The 26,866-nt window shown below is 35.5% G+C and overlaps 1 protein-coding gene across 1 annotated transcript in view; it reads right to left on the bottom strand.

Annotated features, from left to right (window-relative positions):
* The window catches only part of ADGRV1 (adhesion G protein-coupled receptor V1), a 506,890-nt gene that overhangs the window by 446,005 nt on the left and 34,019 nt on the right, over positions 1-26,866 (bottom strand). The window contains exons 14-22 of the mRNA XM_077770967.1: positions 26,019-26,199; positions 25,135-25,298; positions 23,963-24,086; positions 22,445-22,711; positions 17,160-17,286; positions 16,299-16,516; positions 14,938-15,681; positions 12,302-12,675; positions 2,309-2,485 (exon numbers count right to left, since the gene is read on the bottom strand). Coding sequence (XP_077627093.1) covers positions 2,309-2,485; positions 12,302-12,675; positions 14,938-15,681; positions 16,299-16,516; positions 17,160-17,286; positions 22,445-22,711; positions 23,963-24,086; positions 25,135-25,298; positions 26,019-26,199 — 2,376 coding nt within the window. The remainder of the gene's footprint in view (positions 1-2,308; positions 2,486-12,301; positions 12,676-14,937; positions 15,682-16,298; positions 16,517-17,159; positions 17,287-22,444; positions 22,712-23,962; positions 24,087-25,134; positions 25,299-26,018; positions 26,200-26,866) is intronic.

Below are 26,866 nucleotides of genomic sequence, written 5' to 3'. Positions count from 1 at the left end.
CCTGATGCAGGCCTCAAGCTCATGAACCGTGAGATCATGACCTGAGCCAAAGTTGGTCAACCGAATCTCCCAGGCACCTCTATTTTAAACTCTTCATCATAAGTTGCTTAATTGATTTCATAACTAACAGACCATTTAAAAAATCTTGAAAGATAAGTGTCCATCAATGGATGAATGGATCAAGAAGATGTGGTTTATCTATATGATGGAATACTACATGGCAAAGAGAAAGAATGAAATCTGGCCATGTGTAGCAACATGGATGGACCTTGAGGGCGTTATGCTGAGCGAAATAAGTCAGGCAGAGAAAGACAAATATCATATGTTTGCACGTATAGGAGGATTAGGAAGAACTTAACGGAGGACCATGGGGGAGAAGATGGGGAGAAATGGTGAGGGAAAGGGAGAGAGGCAAACCATGAGAGACTCTTGAATGCTGATAACAAACTGAGGACTGATGGGTGTGGGGGGGGGAAGGGGGAGATGGGCATGGAGGAGGGCACTTGTGGGGATGAGCACTGGGTGTTATATGGAAACCAACTTGACAATAAACCATTTGTAAAAAAAAATTAAATAAAAAAATTTAAAAATAAAATTTAAAAAAAAAAAAGAATCCACAAGCACATTCACTGAGTAGAACCTGAGAACTCAGTAAAGACAAGGGTCTCTGCCATTTGCATTTTAATGGGAAACAATTAAATTTGAAAACAAATGAAAAAAAATCTTGAAAGATACATTTCCAATGTACATTCCTGTACTTTGGGAAAATACACACACACCTAACTCCGTTGCAGTTAGGTTTTTAGATTTCATTTAAGTATATTTAGTTAACTGACTCCCCAGAGAGCTGGAAGGCAGCAGCAAAATTAAGGCTACCTTACTACTGTTTGTGCTAGAAAGCACAATTATGGAGCATCGGTACATCGCAGTAACCTGTCACTGGCTTCGTAAGACTAAGTGGCTGGTATAGATCTAGCAGACATGGTGTTATAAGTCAACCCCACCAGTCAATGTTCTATTTTGCCTTAAAGATCAATTACTGCCTAAAAAAATTTAAAATGATAGAAGAAAATATTCTAAATATATCTTGACAAGAGCATATGTAAGTATTTTCCTGACAAAAACCTGATTAACTCTTAATCTCTTCCAAAATGTGTATGAATCCACTTTATAAAACAATGATTTCCAGTTATATTTTCATTTCATAGTTGGTAAATTTCCCAAGGGAAATGTAGGTTATCAATCCTGTTTTCCAAGCAGAAACATAAAAAAATGACCACATGCTACCATTATGACTTGGTTTAAAAAAGGAACACTTTAAATTCAGAGAAGTAATGAAAAAGACAGTATCAGATTAAAATATAGTTCTTTAAATTGCATAATTTTAGCCTTATGAAAACTTATTTAGTTTTCTGAATTTTTCTCACTTTACTAATGACCTGCAAAGTGTTTGTTAAGGAACTATCTGCAGCCTACTATTGGAGAACTTCTGTTATCAACTGTTTAGTTTCCTTCTTCCCTAAAATTATAGAGAGGTGATCATTCTTCTTTAGTATTAACTCTTTAAATCCTAAGCATATTTTAAGTCTTCCCTCAATTTTATCTTTTCCGTCCAACTAGCTCCTAAATCCCATATTTTCTCAAAGATTGTATTTGTAAGCCTTAAGTTATTTTACTATTTATCACTAATGACATATAAGCTATTTACATTTTTAATGAAAAATTATACTGATGTGAATATTCTAACATGGTAGACTAGAAGAATGTTTTTAAAAATTCTGACAGAGGACACAGTCTCACCTCGATGTCACTTACAAGAAGTGCCATTTATTTCTGCAGCGCTTATTCAGAAATGAGACTATGGTTCATGGAAAGTTTTAATACAAGTGGAGATCACTTGTACTTTCAAAACAAGATAAATTACCTCATTCTGTCAACATTTAAAAATAATGTGAGATTATACTTACAAGAATTCCTCATTGGCTGATTACAGAGTACCATTAAGATCTCTGTAGTTTTTCACTGTATCAGTAATAACAAAAAAACCCACAATAACAAAACTTCAAGCTATGCCATTTTTATTTATTATACCAGAATTAAAGAACAGATAAAACAGATAATACTATAATCATTAAAAATCCTTATTCTTTTGCATCAATAAATATAAAAACATTTTAGACCATGATATTTACCCAATTTCCTGAATACTTCGCATTGCTTAAATAGCAGGAAGTTGCAAATAAATTACAGAACAAACAGGAAAAGCTTTCCAGGAGGCTTTCAAGGAAACAAAGAAGGTAGGGTTTACCTCAGATCTCTGCCAAGGAAGGAATGTGATGATTCCACTCGCATTGGCAAAATCATCAACAAGGTAATTAATGCCGTCAGATTCGATCTGTGAGATGGTGTAAAAAACATGCACATAATCCAGAGCTCCTCTGGTTCGTTCCACCACACACGAAATGGTGGATCCCTCCTCTGCAATCTGAAATTGAACATAAATTATTTATAAGAACATACCAATTCAAATTCAGTGACAAAATTATACTGTTTTCATATAATTACCATAAACTTAATTCTGTAACTTTCTAACACTCTAAGGAAGCTTCTACATTCCTCCGACATAGTTTTGACTGCTAAGAAATAGCTAATACTCAAAACCATCATTTTTGTCTCACCCTTTACAGATTTTATAAAAATGCAGAAATGCAAAATACATAAATCATAACAATTATCATCAGTTAACTGTACACATCATTCATTCATTGATACTGCCTGTATGCCAGCCACCGTGCTGGATGCTATGGTACAAAAGATATAAAAAAAAAAAAAAGAAAAGAAAAGAAAAAAAAGCACAGTCTTGGATAAATCTAAAAAGGGAGACAACTCAAAGTTTTGGAAGTTGAGCACAGACAAACCAAATGGGGAATAGAAGTGTGGGGTAGAGTGCAGAACATGGCATGAGGGAGAACGTCCTAGGCATGGACATAAGAAGTAATAGAGTGGATTTCATGAAGTCCTTTTGAGGACAGCACAAAGTGACAAGTGGCCAGAGCCTTGAAAAACGTCTGATGTGGAAACTAATGTCAGAAGGGGGGCATTTCTGTTATGCTTAATATTTTTTGATAGTTTTGTCATATATACATATATATAGACATCTGCATGCATTTTTCAGATGGAAAATATTTTTATCTAAGCACTTAAGATAATGCTTAAAAATTATATGAAGAAGTTAGATCTTTTAGAATAAAATTTTCATACTCTTAAATTCTCAGTCTTTAAATTCAATTTTATTTTTACATTAGCAAGTATATATGTAATTCACAGAAAAAAATAACCAAAACTAAAGAAACAGAACTCAAAATACAATCCTAATTTAGATGTTGTCACTCTGATTTTCATATCAATCATGAGCACCTCTGTCAGCATAAGATAGAGTCATTTTGGTGCCAATACCGGGGCGGGAAAGAACAGATATAAAATGTGTCCACAAAAAGGCAATAGTCAAAACAGTTATCAATGAGCTTGGAAGAACCAGGAAATCCTGAGTTTCACCAACCATCAATACCCCTATTTCAAAGGGTAGCAGCAAGCCTAGTGCCTCATAGTAAACAAGACAAAGCATTTCTGGGACAATACTATAATTCTTTTATTTGCCTGCAGGTACCCTGGCATGAGAAGCCCAGAACTAGGGGTAAATTGTCCAGCAGAGCCTCTGACCCAGACAGAGCCAGAACTTCTAATCCAGCAAAACCTAAAGCATGAGAATGAGAAACACAAATTCTGGCAACTGGTCACTGGAAGCGATGGAGGTAGAGCCAATCTTACTTCCTATCTCGTCTCCCAAGCCTATGTAGTTTAGGTACTGTGGACAACAAACGGGTATCAGCCACTGGATACACACTAGATCACCCCCACCCTGCAAGATGTGGTCCCTGATATGGCACCTTAACTGAGTCTTTAACAGGCCATCCCATTATTGTAGTTAGCCAGCTGCTTCAGGTGATATGGTATATAGAAGGGCAGGGAATCTATGACTGTGTGCCCATTATTACACCTTCTTCACATAAAACAAGTCCCTTGAGGCATGATTTCCAGTGGACACAGCAGGTATTCTTTCATCTTTCAGATGATGGTCTGGAAGATCTACTAAGAACATAAACTCATTAGCTAAAGTATTAATTCTAATAATAATGAGTTTCTACTCACTCTGGAGTAAAATAGCTTGATTGGGATCAATCTACCATAAAGAGTTTATTATAAAGCAATTATCTGTGGTCTTTGCTTCTTGCTATTTGGACATTCAGCAGCAACAGTTTCTAGATCTGTCTTATTAAGAGGGAACTCATGATGCAGTGCCTGGGTGGCTCAGTTGGTTAAAGATCTGACTCTTCAGTTCAGCTCAAGTCACGATCTCACGGTTTGTGGGATTAGGTCCCAGTTAGTGGGATCAGGCCCCACGCCAGGCTCTGCACTAATAGCATGGAGCCTGCTTGGAATTGTCTCCCTCTCTCTCTGTTCCTCCCTCCTGTGTGTGCGCTTGCACACACTCTCTGTCAAAATAAATAAATAAACTTAAAAAAAAAAAAAAAGAAAGAGGGAGCTCATGTTGTCAGGCATATGCATAGCCTCGATTCCTGCCATCACAGTGTTAATGGTGCTGTGCTGGCAGTGAAGAGTCTGGCTGACATCCAGTGGATGCCTCATCCTAATTTCCCAGTTGCTGAGAGCCTTTTGGGAAGTGTCCCCTTACACTTAGTGCCCCCTTCCAACCATCTGTTCACATGACTCTTCCCCAAACTGCCTTGTCTCTAGTCTTGATGAATCTAAGCCCCTGCCAGACCACTATGTCATTAGTATTGCTCAAACATGTACTTCATAACTTCAGACCATTTCTCCCTCCACATAAGATGACTAGCTAAGTGGGCTGGCTGTTCACTGACCTGCCCTCATTCTTCAGAGTCTCTCCTGAATGGAAGAGTCGAGTGGTGGTAGCCCAGCAAGCACCAATACATCAAGCCACATCAGGCTTGTGTGAAGCAGGCTTGATTTTTGTCCCTCTCCACTAGTTAGTTACAGGATTTAGGGTAAAGATCAAAGAGTTGACTTTTAAATATATCCAGCTTGAAATGTCTACTAAATATCTAAGAGATGTGTCAAGTAAACAGCTAGAAAAATGAGTCTGGAATTTTGGGGAGAGGCCAGGATTGACATTATAAATTTGGGGGGGCATCAATATATAAATGGTATTTAAGGCCACATACAAATGGTACATCAATATAGCATTATGCAAATGCTAAAGACGGGATGAGACAACAAAAGAAGAAACTATAGATGGAAAGAAAAGGTTCAAGTAGGGTCAGTTACGCTATAACACTGGTTCTGAAATCATAAAACTGTTCCAACGTAACTGACATATCTGAGAGCATAATGTGAATAATCCATAATCTGTTATATGGATTTCTTTTTTTTTATTTTTTTTCCAGTGTTTTATTTATTTCTAGGAGAGAGAGACAGCGTGAGCAGGGGAGGGTCAGAGAGAGAGGGAGACATAGAATCTGAAACAGGCTCCAGGCTCTGAGCTAACTGACAGCACAGAGCCCGATGCGGGGCTCGAACCCACGAACTGCAAGATCGTGACCTAAGCAAAAGTCGGACACTTAACCGACTAAGCAGCCCAGGCACCCCTGTTATGTGGATTTCACATTTGCTTATGTGATTTCATCTACAACAAACATGGTGAACACAGAAAACTGCACTGACATGAAACAAGTCATGTGGGAACACACAAACACACCTAAAATACCTCTCTGCTACCTCAGTGCAATGTGTGTGTTGCTAGCCACACTTATCAACATCTAATGCAGTAACTTTCCCTTGGATGTCAGATAACTCTCCTCTCATTTCACAAGAATACACAACCTGCAACTATGTATTGCTTGCTTCTGCAAGCAAACTTAAGGGTGTTTCTCTAGGTATACATACACCTTATTTCTTGTAGTATGTAAGTATTACACTTTATTGTATAAACCTGTTTTTTATTAATTCCCTATCTTTCTTTATACATGTCACTGACCAAGTTTTTAAGTGTTCTCCTAGCCCAACTTTCCCTTAAGTTCTGTGTTTTCCTTATCCAGATTAGCACAGTGCTAATTTATGCTAATTAGCATAAAGAGTGATTTTTAGGAGCCCATCTATCACATGATGGAAGACCTAACTGCTCTGAAGGTGGGGTTGCTCCAATCCTGAGGGTGGAGAGAAGGGGAAACAGCACAGACACCCAAGCACTCAACAGCATCTATTTCAATTCCCACCTTCTACCCAGGCATCTACATCAGCATTTTCATTACAGCCACTGGTACATAAATGTGTGATGAAAAGAGCATATGGCTTCAAGGTCAAACAGTCCTAAGCTTCTTCACTCTACCACTTATCAAACAACTCTGTCTCCGTGATTTCTTCTTAAAATGAATATCATAATGTCTAATGGATTCAAGTGATTAAACAAGTGTCTTAGAAGGTAGCTATAAGAATATAATAAGTACTGAAAAATGTTTATATTTTTTCTCCTTAACAAATATACAGATGCATACACGATTTTAAAAAATGCTACATTCTCATTTTATCAGGAAATATATATGCTCACATATTGAAAAAAGTAAATCCCTAAACATTTTGATTCCTATCACAATGGGAACACATTTTCCCCAGATTTTAATCAGAATGAACATTTTGAATGAGTTAAATTAATAAGCCCTTAATCCCAAGATGTGAATGTTCAAACTTTCCCTTTTTAGCAAAAGACAAGACTGAAATAGATCCAAAGATAGACTCTTACATGTTTCCTTACAACTACTTACTAAGTCAATAAGCATTACCATGCAGCACCGAGGACAAAGAAAAGAGCTTTGTACTTATAGGAATCACACAGGGAAAAGCTATTTAACCATGCTTTCATTTGCTAAAGCCCTAATCAAAATCCATCAGCAACTATTTTCAGGTGTTTTTTTTTAAAAAGTAAAACAAAGGCTATCCATATCCAATGCAACTGTGTAGAAATATGTGCTATATGTAAAAATTTCAGACAAAATGTACTGAATTAATAATTTATTCAATTAAGTAAACTATAAACCTCCAACAATGAGATGAAATTGGCCAAAGGCTAATAAATGTTGACGTTTAGGTGGTGGGTCACTGGGGTTCATCATTCTGTCTTCTCTTATTTTTATGTATGTATGAAATTTTCCATTTAAAAGATTTTTTAAAGTCAGCTTTTTGATTCTCATCCCTTTGATTCTCATCCCTGCCAGAGATTCTTATTCAGAAATGGAGTCTTCAATCAGGAATGGTGTCCAGAAATATACATTAGATATTTCTGATTAAGGTCATCATACACAATCCTTTGGGAAATACTGAACCAGATGAAGGATTTATTAATACCAGAAGATAATGAAGACATGGAGAATAAACAGTTAAAATAGTTTTTCTATTAAAATATTCATCTAATTGACTTTGGAATCAGGATACAAGCAAATGTTTAGGCCAGTATATGAGAAGCATTACAACAAATAGTAATCATCAAACACCAACATCACTCAGATTTTTACAAGAAACAATAGTAGCCACTATGGTTTTCTCTTTTGAATCAGAAATCTGCTTGATCTTCAGATCTGCAGAAGAGTAATTATAAAGGTTAACAGAAAAGTTTTTGAAACCTATTTTACCAGAAAAAAAATAATGCACTGAGCCATAAATTGGCTTTCTGTATTGGAGTAGAAGATTAAAACTAATGCATAATAATTACACATCCAATTAATTTTTATTTTGTTTCACACTTGGGTGAAGATCTGTGATATCAGACTGTATCAATATCACTTATATCTGAAGGAATCTATTCACATAACATATGGCAGGCACTTAAAAACAAGCACAGTCCAAGTTAAATAATATTCTCATTTTTACAAAGATTGTGTCAAAATATCTCTAAATTTATTCTTAGGCTGTGAGTTTATAAATATAAAATTCAATCAAAGTATTAGTTATAAAAATGAAATAATGAGATTAGGAAGTTCTATGAATCATTATGAAAAGTAATCTCATTACTTTATAATTATCTGATCTATAAGACTGTAGGACATACAAAAATAGTGCCAAAATAAGGTGCAGAGAAAGATTAACAAAATACGGGAGGAAAACATGAGACTGTAGTTGCTATGCTACAGAGCCAACAAAACTCAGTCATCTGTTCACTATAGATACCACCTGGAACACAGAGAACTGGTTGGCACAGCCCCATCAGGGCTCTCGACTACATACAGGTTTATTCATTCTTTCAATTATAATTTATTAAGCACCTGCTATTTAGTACAAGATGGTATACCCAGCTACGAGGTAACAAGCCACAAAATAATTATCATCTCTTTCAATATGCCAAGTATAGACTATGTCATGTTCTACATATTTTCATTATTTAAGATGTGATTATACTTTCATTTTAACCTTCATATTATTTTATTTCATATGAATCTATGAAAATGTAAAGGCATAACATAACTCAAAGAGAAGTCTTTAAAGATCTCTATTGGCTTCAGCATTTCTGAAGGGATAAGAAAAAATTAACTTCTCAATGTCACAATAACACAATGGAGAAGAATCTATGGAAGTGACAGTGTTTTTTATTTCTAAAAATGAAGCAAATAGCCATAAAATTTAAACCCTGCAGACAATTCCAAGCACAGAGTAAACTAAGGGTTCTCACATAACTTTGTTTCAGAAACTCCTGAACACTCATAAAAACTTTAAAGAACCCCAAGGAGCTTTTAGCTTATGTTGTGAAATCTGCTGAAATTTACCATTTTACAAGTGAAAATCGCAAAGAATTTAAATACTGATATAGAAACTCATTTTAAAATAGCAATAATAAACTCATTACTTGCTAACATAAACAACATATTTTATGTGAAATAACCGTATTTTCCAAAACAAAAAAATTACTGACAGAGGGGCATCTTTTAAATTTTTGTTAATCTCTCTTAATGTCTAGTTTAATTGGAAGACAGATTCTCAGATCTACTTTTGCAATCAATTTCTCTGTTGCTACTTCTTATTTTGGTTGAAATATACTCAAAACATCCAGCCTCACACAGCTATGTAGCTGGAAAAGGAGAAGGGTTTAAATAGCCTTGACAGACAGTTATGGATACTCCTCCTCCACATTATACCAATTTGACAAGTGGTAGTTTCTTAGAGTTGAGCTGCAAATGTAGAATCATACTCTAATACACTATAACTCACTGGTCTACTTTGCACTTTGAATCATGATTTCAGCAAGCAATCAATATTACTGATGCTGATAATAATAATAATATTTCATGTTACTCCTTAGGAGAAATATATAAAGATGAAAGTAAGAGTTCTATTCTACACTTAGAGTCTTAATAACTTCAGAAAGGCAGATTCTGTAAAATTCCTGACAAATTCCAATGTTCTTTTAGACTCAACAACACATTTCTATACTGTCTAAATTTTACTCCTTCCAATACAGATATATTCTATTTCCCTCTCATTTGGGCTTGGAGAATGACCAATCATGTTTTCTTTTTCTTTCCAGAACTTCTAATAGTATAGGTATAGCGGCCTACATAGCGAAGTTCCCTCTTCTGCAATCAAAGGCTTGACTGGTCCTGTTCAAATTCTGAGATTTCTGTGAACAGGCAAAGCTACATAACTAAGTGGGGGTAAACCAGCACCAACACAATCTACCAGTGGGACTTGTAAGATAAGCCAGCATTGAAAACTCTCTTGTAATAGCCCACAAAGCCAGAAAAACACTCAAAAACTATTCCTCATTTGGGGGAGGTTTTTAACATTTATGTATTTTTTTCCAGTTTGGTTGTTTGTGCAGCTAACTGAACCTAAATGTGTTTGTTGTTTGAACTATAACTCTTTTCATGTCTTAATTATTAGAATACATTCATAAATCCAACAAAGATGTATTAAGTACCTACTATATTCCATTCTAGGTGTTGGAGATACAATAATGAATAAGACCTTATTACACTCAAGAGTTCTTTCATCTGTGTGGTACAAAGGGCTAGCCAATAAAAATATGAACTTATAACAAGAGGAATTTAAGAGTGTAATCAACGCTATAGAAAAAGTAAAACTAGGCGAAGGGATGGAGAAAAACTGGTTGGAAGAAAGGAGAGGGGGTTATTCAAAAGAAAATCTTCACTGAGAAGATGTCTATAGAGCTGAGACTTGAATGACTGATTCTGAAGATCTGGAATAGGAGTATTCTCAATACAGAGGTTACAAAGCCCTGGTGCCCAGAGACTGGAATTGAAACAGGCAAGTTTGACTGAAACATATTATCAAAAAAGAGTCTGACAAACATACTGACCAAGAAGCCAGAGCCAAAGGCAGGTGTCAGGTCACAAAAGGGAAGCTGATTTTACATGGCACCCTAATGGTTCTCACAGTCTGACAGAAGCCACCTGTCTTTTTTAAAATAGAGAGGATGATATTAAAAATATAGAGGGAAAGACAAAGGTCAGAAATCACAAGACAGGTTCAGATTCCAGTTCTTCCCATTGTATCTTAGAAGAAAAAAAAGTAAAACTAATATCTATTTAGTGTTGGTAACTGCCAAGCTTTGCACCAGGTATTTGATCCTATCTTATTTAATTCAACTTAGGTTATGTTTTCAGGTCCTCTAAGCCTCAGTTCTTAACCTTACTGGGTGGAGAGAAATAATAACTAACATTTGTTGCCACTGTATTATGGATTGTCAGAAAGGCATATCAAAAATTTAACATGTAGGGGCGCCTGGGTGGCTCAGTCGGTTAGTGTCCAACTTCAGCTCAGGTCATGATCTCATGGTTCATGGATTTGAGCCCCGCATCAGGCTCTGTGCAGGCAGCTCAGAGCCTGGAGCCTGTTTCAGATTCTGTGTCTCCCACTCTCTCTCTGCCCTTCTCCCGCTTGCTCATACTCTGTCTCTCTGTCTCAAAAATAAATAAAAACTATAAAAATTTTTTTAAAAAAAAGAAAAATTTTAACATGTAAAATTATTTAATGATTGAATATCTATTTAAAAGTACTATCGTTACAGGGATGCCAGGGTGGCTCAGTCAATTAACAATCTGACTTCAGCTCAGATCATAATCTCACAGTTCACAAGTTTGAGCCCTACGTCAGGCTCTGTGTTGATAGCTCAGAGGCTGGAGCCTGGAACCTGTTTCAGATTCTGTCTGTCTCTCTCTCTCTCTCTGCCCCTTTCCTGCTCATGCTCCCTCTCTCCCTCTCTCTCTAAAATAAACATTAAAATAATTTTAAGTGTTATCATTATAGATATACATATTTCTTTTTAAGGTATAGATTTGTATGACATTTATCCTCTTTAGTCTGGGATATTCTAGTATTTCTGGTATAAAGAAGCCCACTATTTGAACATCTCTTATGATTATCACCAAACCAAAAAGCTAAGAAGACCATTCCAGAGAGCTAGTTTCCCCAATTTGAGCTAAATCAGGTCTATGACCAAGACACTTTTTTTCATCTGGCACTAATTCATGGTTTTCTTAACTGCTTCGATTTACAAAAATGCCCTTCTAAATCTACAAGAATCAGCTTGCAAAGGGAAAGACTCTTGTTTCTTGGCATCCTTTCATGGGCATGGAGCTGCTGTTGTCACAGTCAACACCTGTGAAGTGCTGTCATGAGATCTCACATTACTGAACAGGAAATCTAGATGATTACAGATCTTTGAAAACCTGGAAAGTACTGATAAGGACAGTAAAACAGCCTAATGAATTAAGCTGGCCAAGACAGGTGATAAAGAAGGCATTATACCCAAAAAGAAAGAATGCTGTAATTACTTACAAACATATTTCACATGTGGGGAAAAAAACTCAAAAAATCATATTTTAATAAAATTTCAATTACTATTATTCACAGAAGCTTTCAAGATGTATTATTTCATTTGCTTATGCAGTAGCCAAAGCAAATCACATACGGAGTATTCTGTGCCTTCTGTGAAATATATTAATTTTACAGATAATTGCTAAAGTTTCATTTAATAATTTGTTATTACTTCTATCAGCTGATTAAGCTTCTGATTGAAACTGAACTTATAAGAGCAAGGACCTTATAATTTACTTTTGCAACCACTTACTCTAGCATACTTCTGGGCTTAGAGTAGATACTTAAGCACGTTTACCAAGTGAAAGAAAGCCCACCCCCAAACAAATCTACCTACATTGAATTTTTAACTCCAAAATCCCCCAACCTCACTACATACCTCTGGTATACAACTTCCTGTGAAACCAAACAAGCCATTGGCATTGTCACTTTTTTGTATTATTAATCTTGCTGTAGTATTCTCTTCAGAAATGCGAGCTCCTCCATATACAGAGACTAGTTTAAGAATAAATAATTCCTCTCCCTCCTCTTCATTATCATCTCTTGCAGAAATAATGAATGATTTGTTAGTTTCTCCTTGTCTGAACTCCAGATATCCAGAAACAGGGTGTAAATCACTCTTTGCTGGCATTGCATGAAGTTCATAAATTTCTTCAAGAGTCAGTTTCCGCTCATAGGACCTCACATCCTGCATCAAACCTGTAAATCTGTCACTGCCATTCATTCCTGCCCCAATCCTTAGCGTTCCAGGCCCTGAAATTAGAAATGGGTTTAAATACTACAATATCCACTACTATCTTGTACCAAATTACAAAGTGTGATTCAGAAACTGAAGCAATTTTGTTAAGAGGTTTTATTAGATAAATAAGACACATAAAGCAAATATAATTGAATGAACGCTCTTTTCTGTTACAATGAAAACTGAATCCGTAATTGCTAGGATTTAAGATATTTTATACGAAAGGATATTTTGTACATGTGTGTATACATATATGTGTATTTATGTATATATGTATGTATATATGTGTACATATATATATGTACTCAGACATTTCTTCCAGAAAATTTTAAAATTTCCTTGCACATCAAAGAGTGGAATGATAAAATCCAGTCAAATTTTTTAAATGTTTGTATTACTGTTCTTTGAGAACATCAAGGCTTAATCTTTTAGAAATGCACCTTCAGTTAAATAAAGCTGTGAGAATCCAACAAAAGTTTTCATAGACCAAATATAACTCTTTACTCCAATAAGGCAAAGGATATACAAAAAAAGTATTCCTCCCCAGGAACAATATCATATACAACTCTTACAGACTTTTTCATGGTAATAACAACATGCAGCCCCAATTATATTACTATATATCAATAACAGCCCTTTTCAAAAATTCACTAGTTATTTCTTTACTTATACCCTCTCCAATAACTCAACTAAGATATTTATATAAGATGAGAGCATGGCAGTACTTTGGGGAAAAAAGCACAAATAATATTGTTTATCAAAACCATCAGCCAAGGCAGAACCCAGGTAGTTGTTTTAGGACAGTCACAAGTATCCTGCATATTATTGTCACAATTGCCCCTCCAGCAATTCTGGACCAATTATATAGTATGAAAGTGAAATATCTACAGCAGACAAAGATATGGATGAACACTATTAACAATACTAGGCAAAAGAAGCCAAGCACCCAAGTATACACACTGCTCAATTCTATTTACATAGAATTTTAAAATGGGAGAAGCTAATCTCATGCTCTCAGAAATGGAAATAGTAGGTAGACAGGGTGGTGAGTCAGTGACTGGAGAAGGGCCAGGGGTTTCTGGATTGCTATTTCTTGATCTGGGGTCTGGTTACATGGGTGCTAAAACTAATGAATTTAAAGTGTTAAAACTTGGTCTATTTGTATACTATGGCACATATACTTTTATGTATCTTAAAATATATAACATATATCATAGTTCATTAACACATTTTAAATAAACAAATACTTTGACTTTTTTTCCAAGTTACAAATTAGAGAAACAATCTAGTAAGTTAAACAGAGAAAAGAAACACCGGCTCTTGCTTTCTCCAATCCTTTCCACTCTCATTCTACCACCATGCAATCACTAAATGAATCAATGGTAACAGATATATGCATATATTCACACAATCAAAAGGGGATTGATTTATGCTACAGAATGCTATGGGCATAATCTTTGGAGTTGACATCGGTAGCATGTGCATGTTGTTTCCTTTGTGCATCTTTTCTCTCTACTGGCATAAAAATACAACCACATGGCCAATCCAGGAGGTTCAGAAGGAAAATACTCTATTAAGCTATAACCATAAAAGCTGTGCTCTACTTTCTTACTAATTAAAAAATAATCACATTCTAGGATGGAGAATCTGGGAAGGAACTGGTGATTATACTGTAAATAATCAGTATTTCTCAAAGAAACAGTATATAATCAATGGAAGACCACAAAGATGATTTCTTTCAAAGCTCTCCACACAATTCACCAATTTACCTACTGATACTATAAACTCCTATAACTGCAGTGCATTTTAAAGTAATTTTTCTCTTTAGACTCCTCTTTAACCTTACACACAACACCCTTCACCTCCAGCAATTCACCAAGCAGCAGTTCCCCAAATACAATACGGTGTTTCATGTTTCTAAACGTCTGCTCTTTTTTCTACCTGTAATCATCATGCCCATCACTCCTACTACCTATGGAGAGATAAATATTCAGCCTTCACAATTTTTTTTCTTCTACAATACACTGAGGTGATCTGTTTGCATATACACATCTCTCTCCCAGAGCCTATTTTAGGTACAACAAGGGCAAAGGCTTTGCCTGATTCATTTCCACAATACTCAGTACAGAACTTATGGTTTTGGTAGGCATAGCTTTATTTAAAGATATTAAACCAATACACAAGCAGATTTTTTTAAATCCCAGTTGGCATTTTTAAGAAATCAAAATTTTTAAAAATTCAACATTCAGTGTCCTAGTTATAAAAATGACACTCACCATCAATAATGGCTTCTCCTTTCAGACTCTTGATTCCTCTGGGCATCGCATTTCCATCAAGGTAGAATTCAATTATACCATCATCCAGGATAATTAGAAGATGAAGCCAAACATTTTCTTCTAAATATTTCATGACTGTTGTCTTGGCAATATATGTAGCATTGGAACCCAAAGTTTTGTAATGAAGAGAAAGTGTCACATGGGATTCATTTGTTTGAATTTTTACCCCATAGTAGATGCTTCCATTACCATCATCCTTTGCTATAACAAATCCATTTGTATTGGCATCAGGGATTACCCATGCTGAAAATGTAAAGTTCGTAATTGAGTTGTTCTTGTTAGGATGGTATTTTGGATGAACAGTTCCAAATGCACCCTCTACTCCAGTGAAGTACAAAGCATCTGTTCCGCTGTGGTGACGCCGCATGTGTGGCTGTAAATGCACAGAGCTGGGGAAAATTCCAACCAGCAAAAAATCTATCATTGGTGGCAAACCATCAGTGAACTCACTGGACAGTATTTCCCAGCCTATTCGTACATCACCAAACACACCCTGCTGTCTCAAAATGGTAAAATTGGTAATATAAGACATATCGTCTTCTGAGAGGATATCTTCTGCAACTTCTCTCTCTAAGCACTCTGGATCCAAGATGAAAACTCCAAAGGGATCATCATTGAATGGAATCATTACTGTCACCTGGAGGTTGGTTCCTGCTAGTTGGCCCCCAGGACCTGGAAATCCACCTGTAATAAGATTACTTATAATAAATAAGAAATCAGAATCTGAATTACTTTCCAGTATAGGGTGAAGACAAAAAGAATTCAACTAACAATCTTCTGGTTAAATAATATAGTCATTGATCAATGAACAATAGTGTCACTATATGTTTTTTACATTTTCAGGGGTATTTTGGTTCAGAATAATTTCATTAATAACCCAACAAGCCTGAAAAGGAACTATTAACTAGAAAGGTTTGATTCCTGTGCTTAAAACCAAAAGCAATGGGAAAATTGATTGTCTAAATTGTTTCGATGGCACAAAGACCAACCTTTAAGCTACCATGAAAGTGTACTTCCTAACTTCCATTAATATTTTGTTGAAGATACCCTATTTGGTGTGGAAAAAATCTATTTAAGTTTGAGAATGAATGTTAAGTCTCCACCCATTAAACTTATTAGCCAAGCCAAAACCACAAAATGAATGTTAAAAATAATGCTTCTATTAAAAAGGGTATTTTTGACATTTAAAGTTGGACAATCAAGATACACTTTTTCATTAATTGTATTTTCTGTACAGCTCTATTTATGTATAAAACATCAAATTTCAGTAGTAAAATAAAAAAGATGGAAAAACACAGCACCTGAAATGTTTACAAGCTTTAAAATATAAAACTCATTGAATTCGGGAATTTTATCTGGAAAAGCATGGAGAATTATTTGTTTGGCTTCTTCTCCATCCATAAAGTTAACAATCCCTGATGTTTCATAGAACTCTTGTCCAGGCTGCAAAGCAGAATCATTCTCAAAGAGCTGCCAAGCCACAGAAACATTGCCAAAGTGTCCGCGATGCCTCAAAATCCTACATAACAAATTAAAGACAATTAATTTTTATGAAAAATATGTAAGTAGTGAATTTAACTCTAATGATATCTTTCTCTGTTATCTCAGAAACAGACTTTTTCTTTTTATCATCTTTAATATAAACTAGCCACCTAATCCTTACTGAGCAACCATGATTAGTGTCATGGTAAGAGAATGAGGCACAACTTTAAACAACAAAGAGAAGCCATCTTAAAAGTCATAATCTTCAAAATCCAAACTGAAGGGTAAATTCTAAACTCCATCAAAAAATATTTAGAGGAGATGTGGCAAGAGTTCTTCAAAAGCAAAGGACAGGGTGAGGGTAGTCACATATCATTTGAAAGAAGAACTGCAGAAAACCTTGGATAACTCAAGTTGCTCAGTCCTGGTAGATGATGGAAGTTGAGGTGAGGAGGGTAGGGACAATAATTTCTGTTTACCAGCTAAAGTGTTTTTTTTTTAAATAAGTAGCAACAGCATAAACAAAGCTTATACTTCACTACTTCAGACTACCACTTTTGAAAATATTCAATTCTCAACCGATTTTAAAATTTTGAAACATTAATAATATTTCAAATCTGTGCATACTTAAAGGTTTTATTTTATCCAATTTTGAATTTACCTTACCCAAATATGCTTACCAAAATGCATTAGTCTTTCCTTCTTCTACTGCTTTGTCTATGGGTTCCAAAGAAAAAATGCCATTTGGGTCATCATTAGCTTCAATTATCACTGTAGCTATTCCATATTGAAATACTACTGTATCACCTAAATTAAAAAATTAAGATAATAAAAAAGTAGTTAACTTAGTATTAAATTCATATTTTAAAATTAAGAAAAAGTTCATAATGAAGTTCAAATTTCAGCAAGAATTTCCACACCAAAGTCATAAATAAAAGAGAAAGATGCCTAAATAAGTTTAATATGACTTGTCTTTGTGGAAATGTTTAATTACAGAAGAGCTACTTCATTGAAAAACATATAAGATACATTTCTTCACAATAGGAATATTGCTTCAATACTTTAATTAGAAATCAAAAACACAGCTTTATGTAATTCCAAATTTTTGAGGTAGATTCTTTCTTTTCATAAAAAATAATGGAAGGATTACCCCATAATATAAAATATTCCTGTTCATATCAACTAGAATGACTGACCTGAACATTTCCCCTTTTTTTACCAAAAATTTATTTTAGAGAAAGTATGTGAGCAGGGGAGAGGAGTAGAGGAAAGGGGGCGAGAGAAAGAGACAGAAAAAGAGAGAGAGAATATCTTAAGCAGGCTCTTTGCTTAGTGAGAAGCCTGACAGGGGTTCAATCCCACAACTCTGGGATCATGACCTGAGCTGAAATCAGAAGTCAGATGCTCAACTGAATGAGCCACCCAAGGCATACCTTGGGAATTTCCTTTTATTTATATATTTTTTTAATGTTTATTTATTTTGGGGAGAGACAGAGAATGAAGCGCGGGAGGAGAAGAGAAAGAGGGGAAAGAAGATCTGAAGCAGGCTCCACACTGACAGGAGCAAGCCCAGTGCAGGGCTCACACTCACAAACTGGGAGATTATGACCTGAACTGCAGTCAGACGCTTAGAATGAACCACCCAGGCGCCCCAAGTATTTCCCTAGAAGTCTCTGTTTTCAGGCAGCAGTTCGATCTGGTCATACACAGAACAAAGCAACCTTTATGGTGTTAAACTTGATTCAACTACACCAGTTCTATCCAGAGTATGTCAGCACTGTTATTGCCAATAACATTCTCATTATTTCCCAGAGGAAAAAGCTCTTTTCCTAAAGCTCTTTTCTGTTCCTGCTGTTCTCAAAGCAAGCAAAATCCTCCTCATCTTTACTCCACACTTGTTACTCCACACTTGTTACTCCACAGCACCCAGCTCAAGCAACATATCTTCCAGGAATTCTTCCCTGAATTCCAAAGTTAAGGTAAGAGCAGCTCCACCATGTTCCTACAACACTTCCCACTTTGTGAGCCTATCATAACAATCAATGCATTAATTTAGTACACAAACATGCACACACATACAATTTTACTGTAAGCTCCTTAGACAAATCCTTCCTAATCAATTCCATGCCCTGCAGAGTAGAGTTCCAGTAACTGGTACACAAACTGGTAATTTATGAATGTTAGTTGAACTGAAAGAAATAAAACTTTTAAAATTAGATGATGGCAACACTGAAAACTAAAATTATAGAACCAGAAATTATATGTAGCAGACCATCGCATTAAAAATAATTTATATTTATATAAATATATATATACACACATATATTTAAGTACTCACACTTACTTTGATAAATAACCAATGGAAAAAGGGGAAAAATACTGTCTAGTAAAGTCACTGTACAGAAAATGCTGACAATACAGAGTAACCAAATACCTTAAAATACCAGATCATAAAAATCTAAGAACAACAAAAACAATAAAATCTAATTTTGGAAGGATACTGCTGTCATGTGCATTTGTCATACAACACACCACAAGTGGTACTAAAAACTCATTCCGTCTCTCCACAGGGAAAACTGACAGTATTTAACAAGGGCTCTGAGCCTGACCATACCCTTTGATTCAGTAATTCAACCTCAGGCCATATGCTGCGAACTGTAACTATCAGGCACCAATATCCACTGCCAGCTCTAGGTCACGTTAGAGATGCTACCCATCCAGCCCTCCTACCATTGATCCCCTCAGGACCTCGATGTTCTGACATCATGAAAGAGGAGAGAAAAGTGGAAGAGAAAGAACTAAGAAGGGATGTAAAAGCAGCAATTATGTCATCGAGGTCTTCACAGCTTAAGTCACTAAATGCTCAGAGGCCATGACATCTGGAAAAATACTGAAAACAAATGCAGTGGCAGTATACCTCAGGTCAGTCATCCAGTGACACCCCTCCCTCTCTTACCTTTTCTCTCTCCAAATATCAAATACATATTTCCCCAATGATACATTTTACAAAATAAGCACAGTCATTTACTTGCATAGACATGTTACATTTTCTATATAAGAGGTTTGGATGTTTTGGGGGACCTGGGTGGCTCAGTCGGTTAAGCATCTGACTCTTGATTTGGGCTCAGCTCAAAATCGCAGGATTGTGGTATCAAGCTCCATGTCTGCTTAAGAATCTCTCTCTGTCTCTCTCTCTGTCTCTCTCTCTCCCCCACTCTCTCTCTTTCTCACTCTTTCTCTCTCTCTTTCTTCCCCCCTTCCCCCACTTATGTGTGCATGCTCTCTCTCTAAACTTAAAAAAAATAAATAATAAAGAGGCTTAGATATTTTGATCCACTAATTTAGTCATAGTGACATTTTGTTCCTGACAACAGTTTAACCCCAGTGACATTTTGACCCCAAAAATGTTTGGTATATGATAATTTTCCATAGAATGACACCAAATTAATAAATGGAATTAAGAACTTATTTCTGCAGTAAACTCTATTAAGACCATGTCATTTCTTCATCATGCAAACTTTGTTTTTCGCTTTTACATTACCAAGATTATTTTTATCTGTAGCAATTTCTTTTATTTAAATTTTAGCACAATGATTAGATTCATCAAAATGTTTTTGGTCTACATAAGACCTGATTAATAATTGTGGGGGTTTTTTGTAACTGTAAAGTTTCTTTTGTGGACATTACTCTACAAAGTCAAATTTTTCCTCATAAGAGAAGAATTTTTCATTTTTACTTTGTTGATTTTCTTATTAAGTCATGTGAAAAATGAGAAAAGAAATAGGAAGAGACACAATTGAAGAGAGAAAATGATACAGAAACAGAGCAGAAATAAAAATTAAGTGATCTCTTTCTTTTCCTTTTCCTCTTTCTGAGTATTTCAGTCCAAAAGTCACAAGGTAAAGCATAAGACAGGCATTCACACTAAGGGCGGACGGTTATGGCACAACAGTGACCAGAGGGCATCTCCACAGGAGAAAACCTTGGTATCGGATGTTGGGAGTCTGAGTGGGGTGGGAAAGCACCCACACAGGGAGTTGGCCTAAAGTAGGAAGCTAGAACCCTAGAGGGGTAAGAAAAGCAACCTCATTGTGTAAGAAGGGTAAAAGAAGCAATGGGGAAAAGTGGTTACAGGGGGAATTAATCAAATAAGTAAATATATTAATAATAATGGGCTCTAAATTTAACAGTATCAGAGAAAGAAGGGACAAATATGGAAAGAAAGTTAGAACAAATCTTATAACAGACAGAAATAGAAATGTTGGTGTGAACTAATGGCTTTCATATAGTTGGATACAGAATTACAGATGGACAAGTGTATGTGTATGTATATAGAAATAGGTACATAAACCTATACCTAATCTCTGTACACAAACCGGGCCGAGGAGGAACATAAGCTCAGAACAAATAAGCCCACCTCGTATCCATATTCTGGTTTCTAGAAAACATCCCTCACTGAAAGAAACAAGGCTTCTGGAGGAAATGACAAATTTCAGGTAGTAACAGGGAAAATTTAAGATTAGTTTAGAGCAGTTTGCTGTGCCAGGAAGCAAGAAAATGCTCACAGAATAATATGGAACATGTCAAAAAGACAAAGACAAAAAAAGCCATCTCAAATAGGCTACCATTAGCCAAATCTGGGACAATCTGACCACCAAAACAAATAATGATAGCGAAATATAACCTACTGTATTAAAATAAAATCATGAGTCCATATTGATAAATGTATCAGTGAAAAAATTGTAAGTTTGGTGAGTTACAGACTATTTACTAAAGTATGTTCCCTACAAAAATATTTATTAATTACAAAGAAAAAAGTACAGTAGAGAAGCCTGGCAGTCACTGCCTAAATTATTGTCAAAGCAAACACTGCAGTCAAGGGACAAAACAAAATCACGTGTCAACTAAAGAAATGGTAACAAAGAATCACTTCTATGAAACTCCTGTCAACGATGCAAAACCTGGAACTAGTAATGGGGAAATATCAAACAAACCCAAGATGGGGGATGTTTTACAAAATAACTAGCCTGTAATTTCTATATTTTAATGGTCATAAAAGTCATGAAAGATTGAGGAACTATTCCAAATTGAAAAGATTAAAGAGACATGACAACTAAAATCAATGCATGATTTAGGAAAGGATCATTTTGCTAGAAAGAACATTATTGGGACAAGTGGAGAAATCTGAATGGGGTCTGATACAATGACTACATTAATGTTAACTTCCTGCTATTAATGGTTATACTGTATTTATGTTGGAGAATGTCCTTGTTTGTAGGAAAAATGCACTAATGTATTCAAGGGTGATGGCATATCCTATCTTCAACTTATTCACAAAAGGTTCAGAAAAAAATAGCTCTTTGTAGAATAAAGATAAAGAAGAAGAAAGAAAATGAAGAAAAAAATAAAGATTTTTTTTAAAAAGCTATAGACCCACCAATTTATTAAAGTTGGGGTCAGGACCCACATATTGGGGTCCAAACATCCTGCTTCCATTATGGTATAAAGAAGAAAGAATCTATCTTTTCCTCCTTGCAAATATCATTCATCGTGGCTATAGCTCCAAAGAATTATCAGTCAGGTGCATTCAGCCATCTACAGATGCAGCTTCCTGGCCAGTATGTCCAGCACCATGCTGGAATAGCAAGGGGTTACAGATACTGATGCCCTAAGCGCTTGGGTTACTAAAGAAGGCTGAGAGTAGCCATGACTAGATTTCTATTCCTTACATAATATCACAATTTTCTACATGTGCTACACTGTGAAAAAAAAAATTAAAAATAATGCCACAGAGTATACCAGGTACATGAAGTTTCAACACGTATATTCTTCATTCTTTCCCTCAAAAAGCAATAAAACAAACAATTCTGCTCTTGAAGAGTCATAGATGACAGTTAAATACTTAATGTTATCTTGAATAAAGGCACTGAAATAACATCTGCCATAAAAATATAATTTTATTTACCTGTTGAATTAAAGAGGATTATATAAAAAGACTCATCTGTTTCTGGGATACCATCTTCATTAACAAAGACGGATATCCTCTGCTTCCTATTTCCAACCGCAAAAACGAGCATTTCTCCTTTTTCAACAGGAACAAAGTCTCCCTCTCTTGCGGTAGCCTTCCCATCCATGGTAGCATATTGGACGGTGCAAGCAACGTCAACAGATCCATTTCTCAGAACTGTAAAGTTGGCAGTCTCACCTTCCTGAACTCTCACCACACGAGGTTCTGAAATATTTATAAAGAAGGAACATGTGACCTTTTCTGATCCCACCTACATATTTTCAAATCGCTTTGTATTTCTCCCTACCCAAACAAGAACTCCCTTCTGCTGTGTCTTTGCTTAAAGATTCAACTCTGTTGCGAACTCCTATATGAAGCCTCTTCTGATTACTTCCAGGTTAGTAACCTTCCCTTTGCCTTCATTCCTTCGGAATCCATGGTCTTCAACTCCCAAGTTGTCAGTAAATCACAGGCTGATTTACTGTCAGTAAATCACAGTCAGAATCCTCTGACTACTGTTTCATATACCTCATATCCAAATTTAGATTGTAAGTTCCTTGAGAATAAGCCCAGATATTCTATGTTCTATTTTTGCCATAGCAGTTAGCAGAAGGCTGAACACAGGACAAATGCATTATGTACATGTTATCTGAAGGTTAAGAATAGTAATCAATAGAATTCAAGAGCTTTAAAAGATTCCTGCAATTGTAAATTGAACGGCTTGCAAAAAAGATTTAAGAAAGAATTGGACCCAATTAAGTTCACAAATAAAACGAAAAAGGTCAACTACAGAGAACAAACTGATGGTTCCCAGGAGGCAGGTGGGGGGAGGGGGGAGGGAGATGGGATTGGTAACATAAGTGATGTGGATTAAGGAGTACACTTGTCATGAGGAGCACGGGGTGTTGTATTCAAGTTTTGAGTTACTATATTGTATACCTGAAAGAAATATCACACTGTAAGTTAACTATACTGGAATTAAAATTACAGTAAAAACTAAACACTGTCTCGAGTGGCCAAAGAGAGTTCTAAAGAAAGAACTAAAATGCAAAAAATAGGGAATTCTTAATTTACATGTCCAATAAAGATTAGTTATTACAGTAACTGAGTATTCATTAGGTAAATAATACCCAGACCCTGAACTGGCTACGTTGTGTGCTAGAAGATGTTTCCTGGAAGAGTGCTCTTCACTGCACAAAGGCAAAAGAAATATCTTGGAATCTGAAGGCAGAGGGATAACAAAGCTAATAAAACAGCATTCGTTCTCTTCATTTTTTTCCTTCAGACAACCTTTAAAAACATTTCTTAAAATATCAAACAGATTAAATAATGATCATCCAAACGAATCAAGAAATCATATTTAAATAAGCATCAGTTATACATTCTCGAAAATGCTCAGTTAAAAAGGTTAATGAAAACATATCTATCTACTGTTTAAAAAGATGTAAACTCACTCAAAAAAGATAGAAATGTCACCTGCAAAATAAATGGGGTCATCATTTCTTCTAATCCTCAGAGTTGCAGTAGTTCTGTTTCCTATTTTAGCTCCTCCAGTGGCATTAAGTAAAATAATGGTAAATTCCTCCATTTCCTCTGGAATCTTGTGGAAAATGTTACACATGTTTTAAGTCAGGTGATTTGCACAAATATTTCTATAATATGGTCCTAAATTATTTTTTATCTTTTAAAAAACGGCTCTATTAATGACAGTTCTAATGCTCACTGCCATTTCTGCAGCAGTAGCACCCTAAATGATTCAAGTAGGACTCAGACCCAAAAAAACTTTTTAATGCGCATTTCATCCAAACAGCCACTGTATTCTGATGCATAAAATTTAATGCAAATCGATACATTTTTCTTTATATATGCTATAAATATAAACACTGCATAGCTCACATTATTTCTATAAGAAGATATATGTTGTTTACAAGAAAAGAAAGCCAGAAAAACAACTTTTGGAAGCATTTAGAACAGAGGTCATAATAGTTAACAAAAAGTCTGGCTAGCTCTCAAAGGCCTCTCACAAACCTTACTGAACTTTCACCCACAAAGACCTCATTTCCACGTCTTGCCAAGATAAGATTCGCCACCATTGCTCTGAGTCTATATAAATCCATAGGTGGACATTATTTCTCTTTCATTTCGTCCATGTAAGTTGTTCACTGCATCTAAAATGGAAGTGTGTTGGAATTCTTTCTCTCAAGGAACAAGCCTGAGGGACAGGCTTCCGTGACTGTTGAGAAAAGTCCACTCCCATTGTTACTAAGTTCGTTCTCTTCGCTACTAGTAACATGAGCACCACTCTGGATCCATGATCCATTTGGTCCACTGACCCGATTCTGAGAATGCACCAAGAGGACACTAGATAGTACCCTTGTCTTTAAAGGGCAGGGCACAAACGGCACAGTGAACGTCATCCTAACCTTGACACCTGTGCATGGAACTGGCAACTGTGAGTTTGAAGAGTTAAAAATGCCTTCAGGGAAACAAAAAATATTTCTCTTTTGGTGTCTATTCAGACATTATCAGGCCTGCATTCTTTTTCACATATTTTCATGACAAGATGTACTGCCAGATGTTTAATTATTAAATAAAAAGTAATAATTAAGCAATGACAACACATAAAGAGAGATATATGCAACATTTACCTCATCTGGAAGGGAATAAATGGTGATATTTTTCAAAAATTCCTGATCTCCAAAGAAAATAGTCCCTTGGACGGGAAACACATCTTGTGTAAAGTCTGGACAAACCACCCATGATATACTAACATCACCAAAGTTGCCTCGATTTCTTATTACATCATAAACAGCTGTGAAACACACATGTGTATAATATATATGAATATACATTGAAAACTTTTTAAATCATGAGTAAAGAAACTGCTTAAAAAACAAAAGCAAATATAAGACCTCTTTTTAATAAAAGCCAATCATTTGCTTACACAGGCTCAAGGAATATATCTAAATACAGTAACCTGGTTTTCTTTCTGTAGATATAAAATTTGTAAAATAAATGGACTTGATCTTTTTTATCTCAGTTTGGAGATTTAAAAATCATTCGCTCAGGGAACTGAATGGTGACTAATTAGGCACACCTGTCATAAAGTTCTAGAAGGCTATTTGCTAAAGCTACTAGAGGAAGCTGTACACTCAAAAGTAATTTTTTCACCTACACAGACACTGCTCTAAAAATAAGCTCCTTCTCATTTCATGCCACTGCACTTAGTTCCCAAGCACTAATTCTCTGTTTTAAAGTCTTTCCTATTTGAATCCTGGCATTTGAATTCTACCACTTACGGTTAGCTGAAATCAAAATATAACTGAGATCATCAGTTATCATTATAATAATAAGATAAGAAATGAAAATAGCAATCCTAAATATTACTTTAAAAATACAAATATCTGCACTACATGTAATTTTAAGGCAGATACACAACTAAAAATAACTATTTGCTAAAGAAATAGACTAAAAAGTAGTTAACTTCCTCTTTAGTAAACAGTACTAGAATATGAGAAGCAGAGTAAATTACCACCATAGGTATCGTCTCCTTTACTTTCATTTATCATAACAATTAGATCATGAGAAACAAACTCTATAATCCCATGAGGATCATCATTTTTTAGAATCGTTATGTTGACAACCGTAGCACTTCCCAACTTGCTTTCCCGTTCACCATGGCTGCTGAGGACCACCCAGTAGTGTTCATCCAACTAAAGTGAACATGTCAAATTAGGAAAAATATAAAGTTCAAATCTTCAGCACAAATAAAATACAGAAATTCAAGAATATTACTACCACCTATTTTTCAGAAACATATGACTCACTAAAAAAAACAAAAGTCTAATATTATTTCTAAAACATTGTTTAACATTCTCCTATCCAGTAAGAGAGACATCAGATATAAAAGTACACATTATCCAAAAAGGGAAAAGAGAAGCCATGATATTATACTAAAACCGTAAGAAGACTGAACATATCACTGATGATCTAGTTAGTCATTTAAACTAGTACGTGTAGGGGAGCCTGGGTGGCTCAGTCGGTTGAGAGTCCAACTTCAGCTCAGGTCATGATATCACAGTTTGTGCGTTCAAGCTCCACATCAGGCTCTGTGCTGACATCTCAGAGCCTGGATCCTGCTTTGAATTCTGTGTCTCCCTCTCCCTCTGTTTCTTCCTGACTCATACACTCTCTCTCTCTCAGAAATAAACAAACATTAAAAAAATAGTCTTTAAAAAAAATAAACCAGTACATGTAAATAAAATTAATTTCAAAGCTACATATGCACTGGTGTGCAAACATACTGGAACAACATGTGGTTCTATTAATATAAAACTTAAGTTTATTTCCTTTAAAAAAAGTGATTTTATAGAAACAGTT

This window comes from Crocuta crocuta, unplaced genomic scaffold, assembly GCF_008692635.1.
Source record: "Crocuta crocuta isolate KB4526 unplaced genomic scaffold, BGI_CrCroc_1.0 scaffold196, whole genome shotgun sequence".
In the NCBI taxonomy this organism is placed as follows: domain Eukaryota; kingdom Metazoa; phylum Chordata; class Mammalia; order Carnivora; family Hyaenidae; genus Crocuta; species Crocuta crocuta.
Note: the sequence above shows the minus strand (reverse complement) of the source record. Positions and strands in the feature narration are given on the sequence as shown.